This window comes from Pelodiscus sinensis, chromosome 6 (assembly GCF_052426305.1).
Source record: "Pelodiscus sinensis isolate ZL-2025 chromosome 6, ASM5242630v1, whole genome shotgun sequence".
In the NCBI taxonomy this organism is placed as follows: Eukaryota; Metazoa; Chordata; order Testudines; family Trionychidae; genus Pelodiscus; species Pelodiscus sinensis.
Genome location: NC_143057.1, coordinates 96,788,981 through 96,815,578, shown reverse-complemented (window position 1 = coordinate 96,815,578; position 26,598 = coordinate 96,788,981). Strand labels below are relative to the sequence as shown.

The following is a 26,598-nucleotide window of genomic DNA, read 5'->3' as shown; positions in this document are numbered from 1 at the left end:
CTTGCAAAGAGATGGTGATGGACAGAATTGATTTTTAGGTATGAAATTGGTGAATGAACATGTGTTGATGGAAATTGAATACATACAGCTTTTTTCCAGAGACGTGGCAAGGGTTGTGCTTGCCCTGTTTCGTAGGTATGGCCTTGGAGTAGATGGTTAAGTCGGTAGAGTCCTGTGCAGGTATAAATTTCTGCCTGTGTATGAGGATATCCGGGGACAGAAATTGGTATCTGTTGATCCACAGAGCTCTATTTCTGTGCTGTGGCAGAAAGAGAGGAATGTGGTACTGCTTCCGTGGAGCCTGTGCCGGCAGCTCCTCTGTGTGCTGTCACCACCCACTAGTGAGGCTGTATAACCCCAGACAGGAGACCGGGATGATCTGTTAGCGCAGGGTGCCCATTCCTGAGGAGTGGTGGCACTATGTTCCTCTCCTTTGGCCACAGCATGTCCTAGAAATAGAGCCCTGCGAATCAGCACATATCGATTTCTGTCCGGGGATATCCTCATGTGCAAGTGGTCATTTGTATTCATGCAGGACTCTATAGGTCAGTCTTTCAGGTTATTTAAACATGTATTGACATACTTAGAGCCATGCAAACTACTTCACAAATTTAAAAGCATTTCAACCAAGTGTGCGATGAATGCACATTTAATCTTTTTTCCAAGTAAGTTGAATTTAATTACATTTGCTTTCTGTCTTGTATCTTGATGTTTTAACAGCTTGAGAATTGCTAAATGGCTAAACTGGGGTGGCTTACGTCTTAATATTCAGAATTATAAAGATATTTACAGGTATTCATTAGGATGTTAAATTTTGTTTAACTCATCGAATAGTTGATGGGATTTCCATCGACTATTCAATTAGTCATTAAGAACTTGTGTTCTGCCTTGGAAAAATACAAGAATTGCAGTGGTGGCTCTTGTGCATTTCAAAGTTGGAATGCTGCATGGAGCTGGCCCCAGGCTCCATGCTGTGTTTCCTCTTCGAAACGCACAAGAGCCCCCACTGGGGCTCCTGTACATTTCAAAGAAGAAGCTCCTGGCTGGAGCTCAGGGTCATCGGGACTCCCTGCTGGCCCCAGGCTCCATGTGGATTTCAACTTTGAAATGTACAATAGCCCCAGCGGGGACTCCCACAGAGCTGGAGCTGGGATGAACTGTCTTTTAAGCTGGCTCCCTCCAGCATCCCTTCTCTCCCTCCTTGCTGCTTCTTTGTAATAGTGGCAGGAAGTGCGGGGAAGCGACTAGTGTGTACACTGTCCGATTGGTCTCTTACATCCCTAGTATTCATTGTTGGTGCAATCTGACATGTTCATTAAGATTGTCAAAGCATTTATTATTAGTCTTCATCAGTGAATATCCTCAAAATAAGCTTTGTTCAGAATCAGCAAGAGGAAAGTCTCTTTTCCGGCATATAAAAGTTTAAAAAAAAATCACGTTGAATGACTAAAGTTCAATTTCTGACCAAAAAAGAATAAATCATATTTGAGGTTGGAGTATTTGTTTTTTGTTTGAACTACTTTAGAAATCAGGACTCAATTTTTTTTTTTCATTTTGTTAGTACATTCCTGAAGAAAGAAGAAGCTGAGTATCTCCATGTCCTTTTCTGTTGGATCAAGTTGCTTATGTTTTATTGTGCTGAGGAGTTTTTAACGGACAGAAGATTGATTTACTCAGTCCCCAGATGACATTTAGTGCCAGTCTTCATTTCTAAAGCTATTCTTATTGCTGATGCAGGAAAGATGTCCAAAGTAATATGGGCTCTCTGTACTTGTTTATATATTGGTAGATAGGCTTATTCAGTGCTTGAATAGACTGGATAAGAGGTGGTGTGTATCAGGGCAGAGTTAAATTCTGGCTAATGTGGCTAGAATTGTATTGCTGTGGATAATTTTTTTTCCCAGCTCCATGCAGTTTATTAACTAAACTGAATTTCAGATGCCTTCAATTCATATAGGTAGTTCAGAGTACAAACTGGTGTCAGCTGCCTATAAAAATCTGTAACTCCTAGGTGTGCTTCCTTCAGTTATCTGGGTAGACAGAGTAGAGTCTCCTTCAATTCCTGGTTCCTCTCTCCACCAGCATAGATACTCAATGTTTTCCCCCTCAGCATTGGAGATGGTAATAGAGAAGCCAAGAGGGTTCATTGAATTCTGACTCTTGCCATGAGCCAGGGAAACTTGGAGTGCCATCAGAATTTCCCAGGATTTTTGAACCTTCCTAAACAGCTATATGAAAGCTGTCCCAAACACACCCGCCTCCTTTGTCAGTGATGGGCAACCAGTGGCCTACTGGGCCTTCACCTGAGGCCCTGAACCCCTTGTGCACCCCCCTTTCCCAGCTAACCTCTTGCACATTGAGATGCAAGTCCCGCACTTCCTATTCCTTCCACTTCCAGAGCATGTGAATCCACTGATGTGCATTCTATCCCCACTCCTCCCCCCAACCCCCCCGAGCTGGAATGCCAAGAATCAGCTGCTGCAGCCCTCTGAGGTGGAGAGACACTATACGCACTACTCCCAATTCTTTGCCCATCGCTGTCCTATGTGAAAGGAGCTTTAGATATTTTTCCTGGGTCGTCTCTAAGGATGTTAAGGAGTCGACTAGTCGATTTCCCTCTCTTCCCCGCTGCCTGTATCCGATAGGGGGTACTTCAAAGCAGCAGCGCCACATGGAGCCCGTATCAAGTTTTGTGTGGCTTTACTGCTTTGAAACACTGAGGTGGCATTTCAAAGGGGCAGCACCACATGGAGCCCAGGGTCAGCTCCTTGTGGCGCTGCTTTGAAATGCAGAGGCGGCGTTTCAAAGGGGCAGTGCCTCACAGCTAAGCTTGGGCTCTGTGTAGCGCTGCCCCATTTTAAACTGCGCAGAGCCCATGGTCAACTGGGGACTCCCCAATTGACCCCAGGCTCTGCATGGCATTTCAGTGCAGCATGAGAGTCCCCCACTGATGCCAGGCTACATATAGGCACTTCGGCTTTGAAAAGCACAAGAGTCCCTGCTCTTGAACATTTCAAAGCTGGCATTCCACCTGCAGCCCGGAGTCAGCAGGACTTCCTGCTGGCCCCACGCTGAATGTGGATTTCTGCATCTCTCCTTTGAAATTTCAAAGGAGGAATGCAGAAGTGCCTATTGACTAGTCAAGTAGACAATGAAATTCCATCCACTACTCGACCATTAAATTACTTGATATTTAACATCCTTAGTCACCTCCTTTTTAAACACTCCTAATGCAGTTTTTAATTTCTGTGGAATTGCGGGAGGAACTCCTTAGTCTACAGCTTGAGACCATCATTCTACCGTATTGCTATCACCTTTTACTATAATTGGGTAGGTATTGTATGTAAATTGAATGAATAACTTTACCGGAAACATTCATTTTGATGAAGAGAGATTTTTCTTTAAAGTAGGTGGTGATAAAGCCTAAGAGACAAGAGTAGGTAAGGTGTTACTACTTCAAAAGCTTTCAGAACTAATCCCTTTTGAGTTAAAGGCTTTTCTCGTAGCCTCCTGTAGTGGTTTGTATCATAAGTCCCTCTTGAAGTAAATGGCACTTGAAATGGATTCCTTTCGAGTCTGCCAGTGATTCTCGGTTGGTGACTATTGGTTCAGTCTTCACATCAGAATTCTGCTAGTGCCTCTATGCACTCACCACCTGTTTTGGCAGGACTCTCAAGTGTCTTATGTTTGTGGTAATGTTCATTCTAATCTTTTCCACCCATGTGACACAATTTTTTTATGTGCACCCAAGAATGTGCAACACCAGTAGAAACAAAAAACTATTTGTGGGTGTTCTCATAATTAGCTGGGTGCCATTGAATGAAGAGTGTTAAATTGTGATTATTTGGCCAATCATCTAGTCGATACATTTTGCATCGACTACATAATTATTTGATAAGGACAGCTCTGCAGAGCTGCAGTGGGGGTAGCTTCAGGAGCTGGCTTGAGCCAGGACTGAGCAGTCCTGGCTCGTGCCAGCCCCAGGAGGCACCTGTACTGCAGCTTTGCATGTTAAATGTGGTAAGAGCTGCTGGGCTCTTACTACATTTAAAATGCAGAGGCTCAGTGTCCTGGATCAGCGCAAGTTGGGACTGCTCAGTCCTGACTTGCACAGAATCCAGTAGCCTCTGTCTGCCATGAATAGAGGCTGCTCTGGCACTAGCCTCTGTTTGCAGCAGCCAGGGCTCCCCACTGAGAGCCCCTGCAGACAGTGGCTGCTGCTGGAGCAGTCTCTGCTCACAGCAAGCCTTGGCCTGCTGTGGTCCCAATTGCCCTACCCTGCCGGTGCCTCTGATAGAGGAGAAGAGAGACGGCAGCACCCCAGAGACGGCTCCTGTTCTCCGTGCCCCCCCGTTGCTGCCTCTGAGGCAGTCAGAGTGGGAGGGAGGGAGGGAAGTGAGTAGTTGATACTCCAGTCGATCACTGGCTACCATCCCTAACATCCCTAGTTTGAATCTCTCCTGAGTGACTGCACAAGCGCTCAGCTTCCAGGGAACATTGATCTGGTTTGTTTTCTTGTCAACAGTTTGAAGTAAGCTATTACTTGATCAGCTTCATAGCTTTGACTCACCCTGTCAGATCATGAGATTTGCATAGTTCTGAGTATAGCTGCTCAGATTTTTTGCCATATCCTGTGACCTTATTGTGGACAGTCTTGGGGACTGACTTGAGTGACTGCTCTTGTGGGGTCTGCCATCCCAGCAGCTTTAAGTGGCTCCTTTAGTGCCATAGGCAATGAATCCCAAGATTTGACTGTCCCAGAATGAATAAAGAATGTAGAACATCTGTGCTAGAATCCCAGCATTCTCAACAGAAATGTTGTAGCATGGCTTTTCATGTGAATCTTCCTCTGTTACCAAAATGGGAGATGGTGGCTGCATTTCTTCCTCCTTCTCCAAACTCTCCAGAAATATAGCTCTGCATTTCTAGCCACAGGCCCGGTGGCTATTTGGAGCATGCTCAGTGTAGATGGTAGATAGGTTATACTGTAGGTTGAAGCATGCTTGGTGCAGATGTCGTATTTGGGGATTTTAATAGTAAGTAGCTTAAGCTTTATTGCATGTAGCGGTTTTCATGGGGCTAGCAGAAAGTGCCCCTCTGACATCAGGATTAGCCCCCTGCTAAATTTCAAGTTCCAGCCCTAAAGCTGAAGAACTGAAGCTGTTCAAAGCATTTTTTTAAATAGAGAAGAGCATGAGAGGTGCATGATAAAATTGGCAAAGCTACCTAATATCACTTTCAGAATTGACAGGAGTTTTCAGTTAAATTTAAAAATAATTAACAGTTACCAGGGCACAGAGCAATTGTGGGAAATTCTGGTCCAATGATTAAACTTTGACAAACTTTTAAGCTACTGAAAATGTAATATGAGTATGAAACAAGATACTGATAAGACCATGTGTCTGTCTGCTCTCTGGGGGTATGTCTACCCAGCAGCATTATTTTGCATAACAGATGTTATTACGAAATAACGTATTGCGTGTCTACACAGCAAGCCCATTACTTTGAAATAAATTTGAAATAACAGGCTTCTTACTCTGACTTCTGTAAACCTCATTGTATGAGGAGTAAGGGAGATCGGAGAAAGAGTGCTCTATATAAAAAATAAGTGCTGTGTAGAAATGCCCAATTTTGAAATAAGCTATTTCGACTTAAGCTACCCAATTAGTGTCGCTCAAGTTGCGTAGCTTATTTTGAGTTTAGTCCTGCTGCGTGTAGATGTACTCTAAGATGCACAAGCTGCGGATGTGTCTCCTGGTATGTGAGAGAAGCAAGACAATTCCCTGTCAACTCCCCAGCTCCCTTCCTCCCCAAAATGTGCTGCTTTTCTGTGTGTGTATTCTAGAAAATTTGGAGGGGATTGTCAGCCGACGGTCAGGGCAGTGAGTCCCTTATGACCGGCTGAAGTTCTTTTAAATTGTGCTTGGTTCTGTTACAGCAACTGAAGGAGTCAGGTTAAAGCTTAAACAGTTACTATTTTATTGTTACAGGGTAAATTTAGCTGTTAAATGCTACTACTGTGTTACAGATAACACAGACACTACAAAGGACAGGACAGAAATTACACTAATAAGTCATTTACAGGTACCATGAAACCCTTTGGTTCTCTGAGCTCTTATTAAATGCATGCAAAATAGACACATAGCAGGTATATATTCTCACCCCTGCGTTCCAGACTTGGCGTGGCCAGCATCTTTCTCTCAATCCCTCGGGAAGAAGTAGGGCGAGGTTGGGCGTCCCACAGACCTCGGGAGACAATCAATACCTGCCAGCAGGTATAGATGATTGGAGCTCAAATAGGGTGGGCTGCTGAACCTCTTTTATACCCCTTGGGTCATTTAGGCTTCTTCCTGGGCTCAAGTGGCCAATTAGGAAAAATGGCTTTGAATGCCAAGTTTCCCACGAAGGGTGCAAAGCATAATTTACACCTGGGAAAATGCAGACAATGGGCACCTCTGGTATGTGATGGGCGAAGATTCCTCTCCTGGGACAGTGCAGGCATGTCAATTACTGGTACTAGCCATCAGGGCGACGGGAGGCCCCGGGTCGTCAGCTAGCCCATTTACTGTCTGGTTTCTGTTTATGGTAGAGTCAGGGACAGGCAGCAAACCTGTGTTCCCAGGGCATCAAAGGCTGACTGCCTTTCTCTTGCTCTCTGGGGGGGGGGGGGGGGAAACAAGATGGGGCTCGTGGAAAAACAAGATGGGGTTTTGTGTCTGGCTACAGGGATCTTGACAAGAAAACTGACACAAATTAATAAACTAAAATCGTATCTCACAGCAGGAATGGGGAACTTTTTTCGGTCATGGGCCGCTGACCCACAGAAAATCAGTTAGGGGCTGCACAAATGTGGGATTTTGTGGGCTCCCCATGGCTCTTGGGTGGGGACAAAAATGAGGGGCTCAGTATATGGGAGGGGGCTGCAGAAAAGCAGACTTGGGACATAAGGTATGGAGGGAAGGTGCAGAAGTGGGTTGGGGTGAGAAGGGTTAGGTAGGGTGCAGGAGTGGTCTGGGGGTGGGGTGTAGGTTCCCCCGACTGTCTTACAGCTATCCATACCACGAAGCATAAAATAAAAATTCCCCCCAATAAAAATCAGATTATTCTGCTATGTAATGTGCACGTTTATGTACGCTACTCTTCATGCAAACAAGATTAAGTGAAGGAAAATTGTCCATAGTTGTCCAGCTCTCAACAGCTAAAGCATAAGTTGGTATAAATGTGCCTAAGCAAATATAATGCAGATACTCTTGTATGGACAAACATCTTGGATACATATTCTCAAATTTATTTATAGTATTCCTTATTTGTAGCGAGAAACAATACATTTTTATTTGAAAAACTTAAAAAATAACATAGTCTGGTAGCACTTTAAAATACTACCAGACTATTTGTTGTGTTTTAAGTTTATCCTGGTATAGACTAACTCTGATACCCCTCTGAAGATTATTTGAGTTAGTTAAGAGACTAATGCATTTTCAGTGAATTGATATAAACCTTTCATTTGGCTTCAGAACAGTTTTCACAGATTAATCCTTTTTTCCTTTGTGTATTTATTGCCCCAGCTATATGTTCTTTCTTTTAGGGTGGCCTGTGACTTTGTCTACATTTGTAGGTTTTTAAAGTGCAGCTGCAGCAGCATTTTAATGCAGCCATCGGGTCACAGCACCAATGCTGGGCGAGCGCTTCAGTTAAGCCCCCTCCACCATAGGGAGAAACTATCTGTGCTGGGAGCCTCTTTACACTGGTGCTTTACAGTGCTGTAACTTTCTAGCTCTGGGTGCAGGAGCCCTCCTTCCTTTCTTCCTACCCCTTGAGCGCAGTAAGTTACAGTGAAGTAAAATGGCAGCGTAGACAAGCCGTGATTGCCAACTTAATTTTGTAAATACAGCTTGAATATGAATACACATTGTTAGCTCAAAAATAAGAATTTCTCTGGAAATTGGTGAGAAATTTTATAATAAAAGCTGAAAAAAATTAAATAGCTCATTGTAAATGTTGACATTGATTTGTACTGGAATTAAACAGCTCTGAGACAACTTGTTTTCTGCCCTATCAGCTCAGGAGACATGTTTAGTATTCAATTGACTAATGGTGAAAGGATAATGAGGAAAGTTAGGTGAGAAGCACACCTTGCTATGAATTTCATGCCTTCTTCCATACTCTTTGAACAAAAATAAAGTAAAAATAACTTTCCTATAACGAAGTTGACAGAATCCATTGTATAAAACATTATATATTCTACAACCAAAGGAAATGAAAAATGTTTTTATGACTTAGGTTGTTGAATTTTATTGTTCTGGAGATGCTGTTGTAAAAGTGGGGCAGTACAAACAAGTTTAGAATTATCCCATAAAAGTAAAGATTAAACCAGTTTGTATCTTGCTTTAATGAATGTGGTCTTAACTTGAAAAGAACATTGCTGTTTAAACATAACTAAGTTTAAAGGGATGTAGTCCTTGAAAATTAAATTCCGTTGACTATTTCTGCCTACTGAGCTTACAAGTACCTGTAATATAATAACTGAAGAGGGTTATTGGGAAAAGTTTTCAACTAGCAATAATCACGCCTGGGATTAACTTCATTGGCCACTGGTCTCAATTCATTTGTCTTTGCATGTATAAGCACCTTGTGTATAGTTAGTTTAGCTGCTAATCATCTTTATTCTTTGTTGACAAATCCCTTATAAACAGGGACACAGCAAAACTCTTAATACTTTAACTTGATTTTAAAAAAGTTTGGGCTATATTTAAAAATGTTGTCTGAATTAATACCAGTTTTAATTGACATCTTTAAAAATGTAATTCCTTTAAATGTTAAAAATAAAGATATTTATATAACCTGGTGTGAAAGTAGTAGGAAACTTCATCTTAATTTCTAAAAAATTCATGAAGGGACCATTTAGACCATCTAGTCTGATGTTCTGTAAATCAAACTAATTAAATTACACTATAGTCTTAGTTCAGGGATTACAGTGAATCTTCTAGAAACTTCTTGATATCTTCATCTACCTTTTCCCTTGGGAATTTGTTCCAATGGCTAAATGACTTAACTGTTTAAAAACTCATAGTTTATTTCCAATTTGAATGTCTGGCTTCAGTTATGCTTCTTCTATAGCACCGTTGTTTTATTCCACTGAAGGTACCTGTAATCAGGTTCTCTCTCATCATTTTGATAAACGTATGGAGTTCTTTAAATCTATCAGATCTGTGCTACAGAGTTTTGCTAACATAGCTATTCCCCAGCAGGTATAACTATGCCAGCAAAATGCATGATGAAGACTTAGTTATGCTGACCAAGTACTTCTTTTGGCATAGCTAGTGTCATTTAGGAGGGTGGCTTCGCTAAAGCTAGGTTTACACTAGGGATGCTAAAAATCATTTAATATGGTGACACTGTAACCACTAAAACTCTTACAGTTAACTTTATATTTCAGAGGTTTCCCTGGGTACAATCACCCTACTTTTGGTATTATCTGCATTCCTTCTCCTGAATGTGTAATTTTGTATGTGGCTGAATTCAAACACATTTTGTCTGAATATGCCAAGTTTACCAAGTAATTCAGAGTGCTTTGACTGGTCTTTTGTGATTATTTACCATTTCACCAATGTTTATTTTGCAAATCAGCAGTGACTTTTGTTTAATTCCAGATTATTGGAAGATGAAAATGTTGAATAGGACCAGGTTCAATGTAGGGATGTTAAATTTAATCAACTAGTCAGTGGAATTTCAATTGATTAGTCAATAAGCACAGCAGGGTTACCTCCTGACCCTAGGAGCTTACCCTGCTGCATCTCTGCCTTTTAAAATGTATTAACAGCCAGTACATTTACAAGGCTGCTGCACAGTGTGGGGGACTTGGTGTGAGTCACGAATTAGCTGTCACAGCTCATACCAGGTCCCCACTGCTGTGCCTCAGCTTTTAAAATTTATTAAGAGCCTCTTAATACATTTAAAAAGCAGCGGCGCATCTTCTTGGGACTGGGTGCGAGCCAGGAATCAGCTGATTCCTAACTCACACCCAGTCCCCACTACTCCCCTGCTTTCTGTGGGGATGGTGCTGCGGGGAAACTCGCTTTTAAGCTGGCTCCTGCTCCCCATCAGAGGCAGCAAATGAGGGTAGGGGGGAGAGCGGCTAGTTGAGGGACTAGTCGACTATCCGATAAGCTTATCGGATAGTCGACTAGTCACTTACTTCCGTAGTCTACTCTCTGTGGACTCTCACTAGTAACACTCCCATTCAGTAGTTCTTCCTCCTTTGTCCAGCTTGTTTTAAATGAATATTTTTTTCAATAGATAGTATATATGAGAAGGTAGCTGAGATACCACTTCAGAAGAATGATGAACTTTTATTGCTTATGCATATTTCTGAGAGTAAGGAGAGTTAGTTTAAATTCTGTTCTGAGCATCTCCATAAAACTCTCATCTGACCTCCAATTTATGTACCTGTGTGCCTCATTTCTCTTGTCTGTTTAATAACAAACCGTACTTGCCTACTTTACGCAAATATTGTAAGGCTTAATGTTTTCTGCAGGTCTTTTGATATCTTTGAAAGGGGAAGGTGCTGTGGAAGTGCAAATACTTGTTAAACTTACTGTTTTCAGGTGCTTCATAACTAGTGAAAAATGCCTCCTGCTGTTAAACTCACCAGATTTTGACTGACCACAATTAGTTGAGCTTTCTAAAGGGCAAAACACACTTTCTTATTCAAAATGCTGACAGGATTGTTCATTTTTGGGGTTCTTGCACTGGATTAGTCTTTATATAAAATCTAGTTATATCATATGGAAACTAGCTTTTATTATCTCTGATTATTCTTACTATATCACTGAAAATGTTTGCTGCCTAAATTAGATGATTGAATCTTGTTTGTTAGTCTAGGATGTGACAGTATCCTTTGCACAGATGAGCATTGTGGCTGATTTTTCTTGTGCACCATAAAAAAAGCCAATTTATTAAAACTGTGGACCAACTGCTGCTGCTGTAAAATGTCTTAGTGTTCAGAGTTTCTACAGGTTGTACCTCCCTTAACTGGGAGACTCTGGTCCATCACTGACCACGGATGTTCCTGGACTACAGAACCCAGGAACAGGGAGGCCTGCTGGCATGGCAGCAGTGCCATATGGAGTGCCAGCGACTCAGCTGGGAGTGTGTGTGTGTGTGTGTGTGTCTGTGTGAGAGAGATAGATAGAGATGTTAAATTTAGATTAACTAATTGAATAGTTGATGAAATTTCCATTAATATTCGATTAGTGGATAAGGACGTCTCCACCTTTGAACTGTAGCAAGATCCCTGCTTGTCTCTTGCTACAGTGGAAGCCTCGCAGGGAGTGCAGAGCCAGCAGCGGATTAGCCCAGCGCTCCCTGCGGTGCCTGAGCCTTTGAAATGTACAAGAGCCCCAGCTTTTGTACATTTCAAAAAACGAATCTCAACAGAACCGGCATGAGCGGTAACTGCTTCTGTTCCCGCTCATGCTGTTTCCTGCTGTGCCTCTATCTCCCCTGCCCTCCACGGAGTCAGTGCTGAGGGGAACCAGCTTTTAAGCCAGCTCTGCCCAACACTGGCTCCTGCTCCCCCTCCCTTGCTGCCTCTTCGATAGAGGCAGCAAAGGGGGCAGGGGAGAGTGACTAGTTGCATCACTAGTCGACTGTCTGACTATCTGATAAGCGTAAGCTTATTGGATAGTCAACTAGTCACTTACATCCCTTATGTATGTGTGTGTGTGGGGGGAATGGGCAGCACAGCAGGGAGATCTGGCCCCAGGGGGTGGTGCTCCAGATGGGGAGCTCTGGCCCCTGGTGCAGAAAGCCCGATGGCATCTAGAGAGCCCTGGAAGGATGGGGCAGGGGCAGGGTGGTGCCCTGGTCCAGCAAATCCCCTGGTTCAGGATCAGTCAGGTCCCGAGGGTGCCGGACCAGCAAGGTCCAACCTGTACTTAATAAAGAAGTTTACATAATTTATAGCTCATGCATGTAGAATACTTTTATTATAGTTCTGTTCTTAATTTAATTGACCTGTTTTACTCACTTGCTTAATACAGAGGTGGAAGTAATACATAAATAAAATCATCTGCTAAACATTCTCCAAATAATGATTTAACACATCTGGGGACTATTTAAATATATTTTATTTGTTCTTGGACCTGGTGGTTTTCTTTATTTAAAAAAAAAAAAAAAAAAAAAGTTCAAGCAAAATATCAATCTTATAAAACTTCCCCCCACTTTGTCACCAATTACATGATCAAATGTACTTAGCTTTTTAAATCTTTGGTTTAAATCCTCTCGATCGGTCCCATCAGCCCTTTTAGTAGGGGTGGGGATCTTTTTTATGGGTCGGGGTTGCTGACCCATAGAAAAATCAGTCGGGGGCCACATACAAGTGAGAAGCCAAAAAACAAAACAAAAATAAAACCTAAAAACCTCTTTGTTGTGGCCCTGACTGAGGAGGAAGACATTCCCCACATTCTCCCCTCACATCAGCAACTTAAGGGTTCAGTTCAGGGGTATGATGGGGGGACTGGAGCACCAGTGCAGGTTCTCTAGTGCTGGCAGGAAGCCCCAAGCCTTGGGGGTCTGAACCAAGCAAGCCAGGGGCTACATCTGGCCCCTTGACCTTAGATTCCCCACCCCTGCCTTAGTGAGATAGCACACTGATCACAACACAACATTCCTTATGTTTCTAGCAGGGCCTTCAGCTGCCCATCATTAGCACTTGACATCCAATTGGCACAGCTTGCCACAGCTCTGAACCACTGAGTTCAAGCAATCCCTCAGTCCAGTGGTCCCCAACCTTTTGGGACTGCTGGGCACCTGGGGGCGGGGCCGTCCGTATGCTGCATGCCTGGTGCCAGCGCCACTCATGCGCTTCACTCCCGGGGCCGGCGCCGCTCCTGTGCTATGTGCCCGGGGCGGGGCCACCCGTGCGCCTGGGGCCGGAACAGGCCATGCGCTGCATACCCAGGGCCGGCGCCATTCCTGTGCCGCATGCCCAGGAGCGGGGACGCCCATACGCCGCTCGCCCAGGGCCGGCACAGCCATGGCGCCCGCAGGTACCACGTTGAGGACCACTGCCTCAGTCTCTCAAGTAGCTGGGATTGTGGGCTTGTGTCACTCTGCCTGGAGGTTTAAATAAACTCAGCTGTTAGACTTGAATAAAAATACTTGTATTATCTGGGTATTTATACTTAGGTCAAGCTGTATATCCAAGTTCCTAAATCTAAGTATTAGTGGATTGTGTGGTTTTGTTGTTGGTATAATTTGAGGTTGCATTTTTAGCAAATTCAGCTAGGTTATAAATCAAAGGCCTAATTCTTTTTTATGTAATTAAAAGAATGAAATTTGGGGGCCTCAGACAGCAAGCATCATGTTAATATGTCCGTAACTCACACTTTTTACCTCAAAGTAGTTATCTAGTCTGACGTTTACATATCTGATCATCAGTTGTTAAACAGATGACCTACACAATATTGCATATGTAGAAGACTAGGGATATAGAAGGTTAGCCAGTAAAATTCCTAACATTTCTATATTTCTTCTACAGATACAAATACCCCAGTTAACCAGAGGGCTGGCCAGTGGTGCGGGTCCTCTCCACCCTGTGGGACTCGAGCCCTCCATGGTTAACTGGGGTATTTGTATCTGTAGAAGAAATATAGAAATGTTAGGAATGCAACATTGAGGGAATGCTAACAGACCACAAGCATTTCTAAAGTAACTTACTGTGACACTTGTAGATATGAATTCACACTTTTTCCTGATTTCAGTGCACTTCTGTGTTGGGCTGTTTTGTCAGCATGTTCATGTGACCACGAAATACTTCACTGGAAACCATTCTTCTATCCTCCTTTCAGTTAAAATTAGGGAGTTCTAGCACCATATGATTAGACAAAGAAAAAATGCTTTGGTACGTAAAACACAATTGCATCTGCATATTATTTCTTTTCTTTGTCACTTGACACACACTAAACACTTTTTAAAAAATATAGGTGGTCAACTCTGTCTTCTCACCATATTTGTGTGTGTGTGTTAGAGTAAAAGTTCCCAGAGATCTTTATTTGGCTTTAACTTTATGCTATGAAACCCACTTTAGGTAGGTTGGTCATTAAAACTTCAGAAAGGGTTAAGGAGAGGAGATGATCTTCTTAGTAGTGTATGTCCATTTAACATGAGAGCAGCAAATGATTTCCTTGTCTGTCAGAAATGATATGCATTGAGTTCATTAATTCATGTATTAACAATTGTTGTATTAACAAATTTTAATATTTGTGTTGATTTACAAAAAAAGTTAAATAACAAAATATTTTCCTAATGCAGTTTGTATTTCCTGGTTTTCTGACATTAGAGTTTTACTGAACTCAATGTTTTGAAAGAACAAGTTTTCACCAGGAAATCCTAAATTAACAGTTCAGTTTTCGTTTTAAAAAAAAAGTCGCAATTATAGGTAACTGAAGCTGAATTGATTACTAAGTCTAGTCCTTCCCTTCTGCTTAATCCCACTAATTAGTCCTGTCCCATACAGGCTGGCAGTTCTCCCAGTTGGCCACCTCCACCATGCTATTTTATCTAATTCTCCTCTCCCCAAGTCTGTAGGGTAGTGCTGGACCAGGTCTTGGCATCAGGCTGGCTCTTTTAAAAGGGATCGCCGTTTTCTGAGAGCTGTATTTTGTGTTCTGCTTGTTGCTAGGTGTGGTGCGTAGCTTTTCATATCCTTCAGCAACATAGGAGGCTTGGAAAGGTGTGAAGTAGGTTCTCAATATGAGTAACACCTCAAAAAAGACACATCTCTCGCAGGGGTGGAATTTTTGTTGTCACCAAAATTGGGTGAAACCACCTCTCCTCTCCCCACCCCCAAGAAAATTATGTAGTGGTGTGTACACACTCTGTTTTGTCAAGAAAAAGCAGTTTTTGGCAAAACATGCTAGTGTAGACAAGGCTTCAATTTAGTATCAGCCATATGTTCTTGATGCGTGTTCTGAGGGCTGACCTACACTACAGAGTATGGGTGACACAAGGTAGTTTGTGCCATCCTTACTATGGAAATGTCCAGGGCTCGATAAACTGCATCGAAATCCACTTGCCAGCCCCGCACCACGCGTGTGCCAGACCTGCACTGCGCATGTGCACGCTGCTGGTGAACAGGGCGTCCGGCTGAAATCTACTCGCCATGGGCCAGTAGATAAACAGATTTGTCAAGCCCTGGAAATGTCTACACGTAAATTCGCTTCCATCTATGTAACTGCCACACTATGCTGACTTTTATGTTGTATGGTCAAGCTTGATATAGTGAGATAGACATGCTGTCAGTGTAGACATTGTTGCTTATATCTACTGTTGCTGGCTTTCAGGAGCTGTCTCATCATGCCTCATGGTGACAGTATAATTGATGTAAGCATTTCTTGTGAAGAGGCACATCCCCAACACAAGAAGCCAAGGTGTAGACCTGCACAAGTGATGGAATTACTGCAGCGCTGGTGGAAGTTAGGTTGACTTAATTTTGTAGTGTAGACATGGCTTAAGCTCACCATACAGCGGGGCAGGGTAGGTTTCCTAGACCCTACATCCTCACATGAGTGTAGAGCATTGGACTCAGAGCCCCCAGTGTGGTGAACAAGCTCACCCCAAACCTGGCTCATGCGGGAGCAGGAGGTGGGGTCAGGCTCCACAGATGGAGGGGGGCCAGTCCCACTGCAGATCTTGACACCTGTGGTGAAGCAGGGCTTAAACTCCCCTGAGCAATAGATTACAGTTCAAATGTAGTGGCTGGAGCAAGCTCCTTTCCCACCCCTCCACCAGCCTGGCTCAAATGAAGGGCATGAGGGGGATTAAACCCCAGTAGATGTGCAGGAGTCCCCGGTGGACTCAGCCATTCCTGGAGAGGAAAAGTTCCTTCATATTGCATCTCAAATTGGAGATTGGGAGAGTGGTTTAAGACTCCCTAGATCTTGGGGTGCACACGAGTAGAAAGTAGAGTTGACAGAGATCCTTACCTTTCTCTCTCTTGCACTCATTGTCTACCAGCCACCTCAGATCCCAACTCCTCACCTGTCCAATTCTTTCTCCCCTTGTGACACCCCAAACTTCTCACCCCTATTCTTCCCCATTGCAAACTTCTCCACCTCCCAAATGCCTCTCCTCTACCACCATTTGCCTATTTCCCCGTAACATACCTTGATTACATTCTCCCAGAATAATTGTTCTATACCCATAATGGTATAGAATTCAATAGTTTGTGGATGCTAGTTTTAAAATTCAAAGAATAATATGCTCTAAATTCTGTTTTTAACATGAAAATTAATATGCTGTTACTGTATCGAACAGTGAGAACTCAAATATGCATTTGTTCATTCACTTGAATATTCAAGCACGATTCATTAACTTTTTCTGTGTAAATTTCCAACATAACATACATACAATGACATAAAATCTCAATTAACTAAAGCGTCTACACTGCGGCGCTAGCTCAAAATAAGCTATGCAATTTGAGCTATGCAAATTGCATACCTTATTTCGAGCTTACTTCAAGATGGTCTGTTTCAAAATTTGGCGCTGTCTGCACAATGCCAAGTTTTGAAATAGACCACTATTCCAACAGGTCCCTTAATCCTTGTGGAACAAAGTTTACTGATGTCGGAATAGCTCACCTGTTAATTTGATTACATTTTGAAATAACGGGCACATTGTCAAGATACAGGGAGCACTATTTCGGGATGCAGAAAGAATCCTGAAATAGTGCTGTAAAGTACCCTTAGTTCCTTTCCCATGACGTGTGCTTGTTAACTTGGTTAAACCAAGATGTTAGCATATTGTCATTCTATCCCATTTGTTGTTGAAGTTCAGTTACTCACCATATTCTAGATAGTATGCTACCTTGTCTGGTGTTTTCTTGATGTTTAGTTGTTTGCAAAGTATAATGTGATGTAAATCTTATGCCCAAATACCTTTGTTAGTTTTTGAGGTGTCATAGGACTCCTCGTGTTTGAGGGTGGAATTTTTTTCCCATCTTTAATTACCCTTGTCCTAATTCTGCTGTGGTTTCTCTTTAAATGTCCTCTGCCCTGCCACTGAAGGTGCTGTCAGCCTGCTACACTGGGCAGTACATACTTTTTTTCTAATAGTTTTGGCCTTCCCTGATCGAGCACCCTCAGGACCTGAGTGGTCCTGAATGAAGGATTTTGCCAGACTAGGGCAGGTCACTTCTGGCCCTGCTACCACTGTCCCCTCCCACTCAACCTGGCTCCGCTTCAGGCCTGGCTTCCCACTGGCTCTCCATCTGCCATCAGCCCTCTGCCCTGGCAGCTCAGTCCTACCTCTAGAGCTCTCAACGCTGCTGTAGCAGTACCAGCCACACCAGCCGTGGTCCTGCCACCAGGGCTCCTGGCCCTGTTGTGGCAGACTACGGTTCAGTTTCGGGGGTTCTGGCCCCGCCAGTTCTACTGTGATAGCACTGGCCCTGCTGTCGGGGTTCTTAGCCTTGCAGCAGCAGCCCATTGGCCTACTGACAGGGCTCCTGGCCCCACTGTCGTGGGTGCTCTACTGCTGGCGCAGCTGGACTCCCTCAGCAGGGCTGGTTCCTAGCCCCTGCATGCCTCCTGTCTCTGGCCCTTGATCAGGACACTCTGGTCCAGCAACATCTGTGGTCCTGCTGAGCCTAGGGATGTTAAAATTAGATTATTAAAATAGTCGATGGAATGTCCATCCCCTATTCAATTAGTTGATAGGGGAGCGTCTGCTTTGAAATATAGCAAGACCCTGCCCGGCTCCCCAGTAGAGGTTCTTGTACCTTTCAAAGACTGAAATGCCTTGTGGAGCCTGGGGCCAGTGGGGGGACTGGTGTTTCGTGGCCTCAAAGTTTAAGCAACACTGGTTTAGCGGGATTAAAAAAAGCCTTGTACACTTATAGGTATGAGCATCTGCGATCACATAAAATGGCATGATTTTTCAAGAATGGATGAAAAACCTCTTGTTTCAGAGCATAAGCCAACTACTAATAGTCTGGTATTAGAGAAAAACTTCCCATATGGGAAGGTTATTCTGTAATAGTGTAGTGCAACAGTTCTCAAACTCTTTGGGCTATGGAGCCTTTTACATGCATGAAAATTTATGCAGCGGTCCACTGATTGTATGTGTTGTACCTATCGATGTTTCCAGTTTGTCAACCTTGCAGAGCCCCTGGAGATGTCTCGCGGAGCCCTGGGGCTCTGTGGAGCACTATTTGAGAAACCCTGGTCTAGTGGGATTCTGCAGGGGTCTGTTTTGGGACCAGTTCTGTTCAATATCTTCATCAGTGATTTAGATATTGGCATAGAGAGTACACTTATTAAGTTTGTCGATGTTACCAAGCTGGGAGGAGTTGCAACTGCTTTAGGATAGAGTCATAATTCAAAATGATCTGGAAAAACTGGAGAAATGGTCTGAGGTAAATAGGCTGAAGTTTAATAAGGAAAAATGTAAAGTACTGCACTTAAGAAGAACAATCAGTTTCACACATAAAGAATGGGAAGCCACTGTCTAGGAAGGAGTACTGCAGAAAGGGATCTAGGTGTCATAGTGGACCACAAGCTAAATATGAGCCAACAGTGCGACACTTGTGTTTAAAAAAAAAAGGGGGGGGGGCAAAATGATTCTGGGATGCATTAATAGGAGTGTTGTGAGCAAGACACAAAAAGTCATTCTTCCTCTCTCTCCTGTGCTGATTAGGCCTTAATTGGAGTGTTGTGTCCAGTTCTGAGCACCACATTTCAAGAAAGGTGTGGAGAAATTGGATAAGGTCCAGAGAAGAGTAATAAGAATGGTTAAAGGTCTAGAGAATATGAGCTATAAGGGAAGACTGAAATCATTGGGCTTGTTTAGTTTATGAAGGAGAAGACTAGGAGGGGATATGATAGCAGTTTTCAGATACCTAAAAGGGTGTCACAAGGAGGAGGGAGAAAAATTGTTCTCCTTGGCCTCTGATGATGGGACAAGAAGCAATGGGCTTAAACTGCAGCAAGGGAGGTTAGGTTGGACATGAGGAAAAACGTCCTAACTGTTACGGAGGTTAAATGCTGGAATAAATTGCATAGGGAGACTGTGGAATCTCCATCTCTGGAGTTAAGAGCAGGTTATGCTATCAGGGATGGTCTAGATAAGTGTTTCTCAACCAGTGTACATGTACCCTAGGGGTACTTGAGAGACGTCTGGAGGGTACATCAACACAACTGAATTTTTGAGTTTTACAGTGCTTTATTATTTATTTATAATATTGGTTTAGAGGCCTAACTGTAGGTATTCGGATTTTAAAAATTCTTTAAGACTAAGTATGGTCTTGACCTGGGATGTAGGAGCTGACTCTGCTACAGATTTCTTGTGAAATCTTGCAAAAGTCACTTAGTCTGTGTCTTGTTCCGTAGTTGTAAATAATACCAACCTACTTCACAGATGCTGAGGGTAGTCAGTAATGTATGAGGAACTCTGATATTACAGGGTGGGAGCAGATTTGTTCCTGGAAGTAATATCAGAAAATCTAGGCATGGTTGGAAATAAGACACAATTATGTGTCCTGCTATTAAGATACAAGTGTAAAATGTATCCACTTTCTTTTCCAAATGCCAGGGACTTGCCATGAGGTGCTGAAGCCTTGTTTCACTGATTTGGAGAGACTGGACCTAAATGGCGCAGCATGACTTTGCTCCAGCCTGGCTTAATTTTCCTACTCCGCCATCATCAACCAAGGTACCTTTTCTGGAGTCATTCTGAATATGCAAGGATGTCCTAGAGAAATTAAAAAAAATAGCCTGTGATACTTGAAAAGAGATTTTTAGCCCCCTCCATTGGTGTACTTATTTTGTCATTATGAAGTAGCAACTTCCAGTGAAAGCCAGGTTTCTGGCATCACTGATTTCATTTCCCAGTGTTCAGCCTTTTATATCTGAGCTTTTGTTCATAACATTGACAGCTGCCCAGTGATATTGTGATTTCAGGTTCCCCCATTGTAAAGTCGTTAAATTTTTTAAAAAAAGTAGGAAGGTGGAATGTATTCAGTGGACCTTGCAGCTTTTATTTAAGCATCTTTGTTTTTAAGTATTGTTCAGCCCTGGTTTAAGATGAGAACATAATTTAGGAAGAGGAAGGGTTATTTGTCTAAACATAACCACATCCACGTCTGATCCCAACTTCCTGGTTTCCTTATAAGCAGCCACCTAGGAAGAGCAGTCACTAGGGTAGATCTTCGTTTGAAACCAAAAGTACAGATTAGAAAGAGGTACAGTGTTTTGTTTTTTTCTGGTGATTCTCGATATTAACAGCTCTCATCATCTTATTGCTTTTATAAACAAGATCTTTATTTAGGTTTTTTATATGGCAGACGAACTCCTCTCTGATACTTTTTGGTGAGCTACAGTGTCAAGGTCCTTTAAATTTCAGCATCTTCAAGATCCTATTATCAGTTTATTTTTAATTAGGATTATAAAAACTATAAGAGAAAAAAGATCCTCTGGAATTCAAATGCCCTGGGCTTCAAAAAAAATCCTGATAGATACTTGCAAGCTTCAAAATCCCTATCTAGTGCTATAAATGTGATCACTTAAACAAGATATGTTTAGAGCAGGGGTGAGGCCCGGCGGATATTTTTTATTCCTGTTCTTGAGCTCCCATTGAGTGGGATAGGAGGCATCCAGAGCACTCTGCCCAGCTGCCCCTGGCCCTAGCGCTGGCTGTGCTGCTCCCTTTGACTGGGAATTGTGGCCAGTGGGAGCTGTAGGGGGGCAGTACCTGCGGAAAGGACAGTGTGCAGATCTGCCTGTCTGCACCTCTGCATAGGAGCATTGTCTGTGGGGTGGGGAGGGAATGTGGTTGTTTCTGGGAACTGCTTGAAGTGTCACTGGGACCCTGTACCCCAGGACCTCCCCATAGCCCCAACCCTAATCTCCTTCCCACCTTTTGGCCACAGTTCAGAGCATCCCTCCTGCACCCCAAAGCCCTCATCTCTGGTTCCACACTAGAGCTGTCGCCCCAAGCTATAGCCCTGACCCATCTTGCATTCTGACCACCCCCCAATTTCGCAAGCGTTCATGGTCCTCCATACAATTTGCATACCAATATATAGTTCTCAGGCCAAAATGTTTGTCCACCTCTGGTTTAGCATGTGTTCTGTTCAAACTTGTTGAAGAATCATAGAATATTAGGACTGGAAGGGACCTCGAGAGGTCGAGTCCAGTCCCCTCCCCTTATGGCAGGACCAAATACTGTCTAGACCCGTGGTCCCCAACACGGTGACCGCGGGCGCCATGGCAGCGCCTGCCAAGTGCTCAGGGCTGGCCTGGCCCCAGGTGTGCGGCGCTTGGGGGGGGGGGGGGGAGAGCGCTAGTGCCGGCCCCGGGCGCGTGGCGCTTGGGGGGGGGGGGGGAGGAGAGAGCGCTAGTGCCGGCCCCCGGAATGCGGCTATGGGGGGGGCCCCGCCCGGCAGGCGAACGGCCACGCCCCCCCGGCGCCCGGCAACCCCAAATGGTTGGGGACCACTGGTCTAGACCATCCCTGATAGACATTTATCTAACCTCCTCTTAAATATCTCCAGAGATGGAGATTCCACAACCTCCCTGGGCAATTTATTCCAGTGTCTGACTACCCTGACAGTTAGGAATTTTTTCCTAATGTCCAACCTAAACCTCCCTTGCTGCAGTTTAAGCCCTTTGCTTCTTGTTCTATCCTCAGAGGCCAAGATGAACAAGTTTTCTCCCTCCTCCTTGTGACACCCTTTTAGATATCTGAAAACTGCTGTCATGTCCCCCTCAGTCTTCTCTTTTCTAAACTAAACAAACCTAATTTCTTCAGTCTTCCCTCATAGGTCATGTTCTCTAGACTTTTAATCATTCTTGTTGCTCTTCTCTGGACCCTCTCCAATTTCTCCACATCTTTCTTGAAATGCGGTGCCCAGAACCGGACACAATACTCCAACTGAGGCCTGACCAGCACAGAGTAGAGCGGAAGAATGACTTCTTGTGTCTTGCTCACAACACACCTGTCAATGCATCCCAGAATCATGTTTGCTTTCTTTGCAACAGCATCACGCTGCTGACTCATATTCAGTTTGTGTTTCACTATATCCCCTACATCCTTTTGTTCCGTACTCCTTCCCAGACAGTCGCTTCCCATTCTGTATGTATGAAACTGATTGTTCCTTCCTAAGTGGAGCACTTTGCATTTGTCTTTACTAAACTTCATCCTGTTTACCTCAGACCATTTCTCCAATTTGTCCAGGTCATTTTGAAGTATGACCCTATCCTCCAGATTAGTCGCAACCCCTCCCAGCTTGGGTTTATCTGCAAACTTAATAATCGTACTTTCTATACCAATATCTAAATCGTTGATTAAGATACTGAAAGAGCCGGTCCCAAAACAGACCCCTGCGGAACCCCACTTGTTATGCCTTTCCAGCAGGATTGTGAACCATTAGTAACTACTCTCTGAGTACGGTTATCCAGCCAGTTATGCACCCATCTTATAGTAGCCCCATCTAAGTTGTATTTACCTAGTTTATTGATAAGAATGCCATGCAAGACCATATCAAACGCCTTACTAAAGTCTAAGTATACCACGACCACTGCTTCTCCCTTATCCACAAGACTCGTTATCCTATTAAAGAAAGCTATCAGATTGGTTTGACATGATTTGTTCTTTACAAATCCATGCTAGCTGTTCCCTATCATCTTGCCACTTTCCAAGTGTTTACAGATCATTTCTTTAATTACTTTCTCCATTATCTTCCCTGGCACAGAAGTTAAACTAACTGGTCTGTAGTTTCCTGGGTTGTTCTTATTTCCCTTTTTATAAATGAACACTATATTTGCCCTTTTCCAGTCCTCTAGAATCTCTCCTGTCTCCCATGATTTTCCAAAGATGATAGGTAGAGGCTCAGATACCTCCTCTATCAGCTCCTTGAGTGTATTCTAGGTTGCATTCTATCAGGCCCTGGTGACTTGCAGGCATATAACTTTTCTAAGTGATTTTTGACTTGTTCTTTTTTTATTTTACCTTCTAAACCTACCCCCTTCCCACTAGCATTCACTGTTAGGCGTTCTTATAGACTTCTCGGTGAAGACCGAAACAAAGAAGTCATTGAGCATCTCTGCCATTTCCAAGTTTCCTGTTACTGTTTCTCCCTCCTCCACTGACCAGTGGGCCTACCCTCTCCTTGGTCTTCCTTTTGCTTCTAATGTATTTATAAAGTCGTCTTGTTTCCCTTTATTCCCGTAGCTAGTTTGAGGTCATTCTGTGCCTTTGCCTTTCTAATCTTGCCCCTGCATTCCTGTGCTGTTTGCCTATATTCATCCTTTGTAATTTGTCCTACTTTCCATTTTTTTATGAGACTCCTTTTTTATTTTTAGATCATGCAAGATCTTGTGGTTAAGTCAAGGTGGTCTTATGCCGTATTTTCTATCTTTCTGACACATTGGAATAGTTTGCTTTTGGGCCCTTAACAATGTCCCTTTGAAAAACTGCCAACTCTCTTCAGTTGTTTTTCCCCCTCAGTCTCGATTCCCATGGAACCTTACCTATCAGCTCTCTGAGCTTACCAAAATCCGCCTTCTTGAAATCCATTGTCTCTATTTCGGTGTTCTCCCTTCTACTCTTCCTTAGAATTGTGAACTCTATGATTTCATGATCACTTTCACCCAAGTTGCCTTCCATTTTCAAATTCTCAACTAGTTCCTCCCTATTTGTTAGGATCAAATCTAGAACAGCTCCCCCCCGGTAGTTTTTTCAACCTTGTGAAATAAAAAGTTGTCTCCAATGCAGTCCAAGAACTTATTGGATAGTCTGTGCTCTGCAGTGTTATTTTCCCAACATATATCTGGGTAGTTGAAGTCCCCCATCACCACCAAATCTTGGGCTTCGGATGATTGTTAGTTGTTTAAAAAAAGCCTCATCCACTTCTTCCACCTGGGTAGGTGGCCTGTAGTAGACTCCTAGCATGACATCACCTTTGTTTTTAATCCCTTTTAGCCTAACCCAGAGACTTTCAACACTTCCATCTCCTATGTCCATCTCCACCTCACTCCAAGTGTGTTTATTTTTAATGTATAAGGCAACACCTCTTCCCTTTTTTCCCTGTCTGTCCTTCCTGAGCAAGCTATACCCTTCCATACAAACATTCCAATCGTGTATTATCCCACCAAGTTTCTGTGATACCAACAATATCATAATTGTATTTATTAGCACTTCCAGTTCTTCCTGCTTATTTCCCATACTTCTTGCATTTGTATATAGGCATCTAAGATCATGTTTTGACCTTGCCTCCCAGTTTTGCCCTGACCCTCCTTTCTGGAATAGCATCCCATGGTCGAGGAAGCCAAAGCCCTCCTGGTGATGCCATCTTCGCAGCCAGGCATTCACCTCCAGAATGCACCTGTCTCTGCCTGAGCCCCTACCTTCGACAGGAAGGATTGAAGAGAATACCATCTGCGATCCAAATTCCTTCACCTGTACCCCCAGAGCCCTGTAGTCATTCTTGATCCACTCAGTGTCACACCTCACAGTAGTTCCCACATGGATGCGTAGCATGGGGTAGTAGTCAGAGGGCCGGATAATCCTCAACAGTGCCTCTGTAACATCTCAGATACGGGCCCCCGGCAGACAGCATACCTCCCGAGATGAAATGTCATGGCGACAGATGGGTTACTCCGTCTCCCTGAGAAGAGAGTCTCCAACCACCACTACCCTATGTTTCCTATTCGCAGTGGTGGCAGCAGACCTCCCAGCCTTGGGAGTACGGGGCTTCTCTTCCTCCAGTGTAGGGGGTGATTGCTCTTCTTTATACAGGAGATAAGCATAACAGTTTCCTAGTACCACGGCGGGAGGTTCGGAGCAGGGGTGGAGCAGTCACTGCTGCCAGAAGTAACCAGCTGCCACTGTCCACCCTGAGCTGTTTCCTCCACCAGTGGTGTGTCCCCAGTCTTGTGTACTAGAACAGCTACCTCAGCTGTCTCCTCATGAGCACGGTCCAGGAATTTCTCATGGATGCGGGTGCTCCTCAACCTAGCCACCTCCTCCTGTAACTCTGCCACTTGCTGCCTGAAAGATTCCACCAGCAGGCACCTTTCGCGTTGGATGATCTCCCCAGTCTGGATATCAATAAGTGGGAATTGCAATCCACAGTCCCTGCAAAACCACACCAGGATCTGGGTAGAGGCATCCATGCTCAGGTGCTCTGTCTGGCTACAGGTGCCAGTGGAAGAGACAGAAGCAGTGCTGGCACAGGTGTTGCGGGTCTTCCTGTCCATCGTAGGCTTCTCTCTGTCAAACCCCGTCTCAAACTCCCCTGTCTGCAGCTCCTGTCCGCTTTGCTCCCTGGTCGCTCTGGCTTTTAAAGCCTGCTTGCCTAGGCCAAGCCTGCCCCCTCATGAGTCACACGGGGAAGGCTGACCAGATGCAATCAAGAGAGCAATTGAGGGAACAAAGGGTCAGGCACTCAGTCCCAACTGCCACAGCAGCTGAAACTGAAACTTCAGTCACCTGAAATCAGATTCAGAATTCAACAAACAAACAAAATTCAAACACTCGAGCAAACTCACACCAAAAGTGAATACTCTCACCAAGTAGCCTGTTCAGCGACGGGATCTCTTGCGGTCCCTCTCAAACTCCCCTGTCTGCAGCTCCTGTCAGCTTCTTACATATATCTTTTGACAGTACTTTTTCTAGCTAATACATCATTGTCATTAAACCTCTTCACTTAATAACTAACCTAGGCACTAATACAAAATGCATTTAGCACTGAGAACCCAACACCAAGAAATAAGGGTTTTGTGAACATTGTCTGAATTCCATGTTCTAGCCAAGCTAAATGTGACTTGACCTATTCCTGGAAGTTCCTTTTTGATAGGCTGTTGTCTCATCCTTCCAACCTCCTCCCAAAATACAAACAAGCACAGTAGAGAATTTTTTGTACCTATTCTGATAAACTTTTAATGGCTTTTGCGAGACTATCCTATTACTTTGTATAGAGCAGCAAGCTTTCATCTCCCATGTTCTTGAATATCAGTTTTGTTTCTCTTTGCTAGAAGAATGGAATGTCAGGTAATTCCTCAGTTTTCAAATATTAACAAGCAATCCTGATTGCAAAACTGTTACTTTCCTTTCCAACACAGGCTTGACAGAGTATTAGCTCCATCATGTGGTGAAAATGTGAACTGTCTGACTTTTTATGTGCACAAATTAACTTCAGCAAATGTGATACTTTATATAATTTGAACTTGGATATAAATTCTAAACTCATTTATAGCTTAACTTCATTATATGGAGCTGACAGTCTGTTTTAAATAAATGGAACATTAATATTTAACAAGTTGAGAGCGTTTATTGTTAAAACTTACTGAAGAATTAATTAAAGGAACTTTTGAGCTATTTGGAGAAACCTACTGAGTTTATATTTACTCTGTCTTCAGATCAGATTGTCAATAGAATTTGGTTGATATGAGAGTTACTGTCCATTGAATAAATTGGTTAGAGATTTGTGAATCTCATGTACATTATAGGGATGTTGGCGTGTAGACGACTACATGATTAACCGATAAGCCAACATCCATCTCAATGGGTATTACATTTCAGAGCTATTTTTTTTTTTCA

At 43.5% G+C, this 26,598-nt stretch overlaps 1 protein-coding gene across 5 annotated transcripts in view; it reads left to right on the top strand.

The window, feature by feature from the left end:
* Positions 1 to 26,598, top strand: part of GPBP1 (GC-rich promoter binding protein 1) — a 78,884-nt gene that overhangs the window by 14,005 nt on the left and 38,281 nt on the right. For all 5 annotated transcript variants that reach the window (XM_075932415.2, XM_075932414.2, XM_075932412.2 and 2 more), the window contains one exon: positions 19,591 to 19,710. In XM_075932415.2, coding sequence (XP_075788530.1) covers positions 19,648 to 19,710 — 63 coding nt within the window. In that variant the 5' untranslated portion in view covers positions 19,591 to 19,647. The remainder of the gene's footprint in view (positions 1 to 19,590; positions 19,711 to 26,598) is intronic.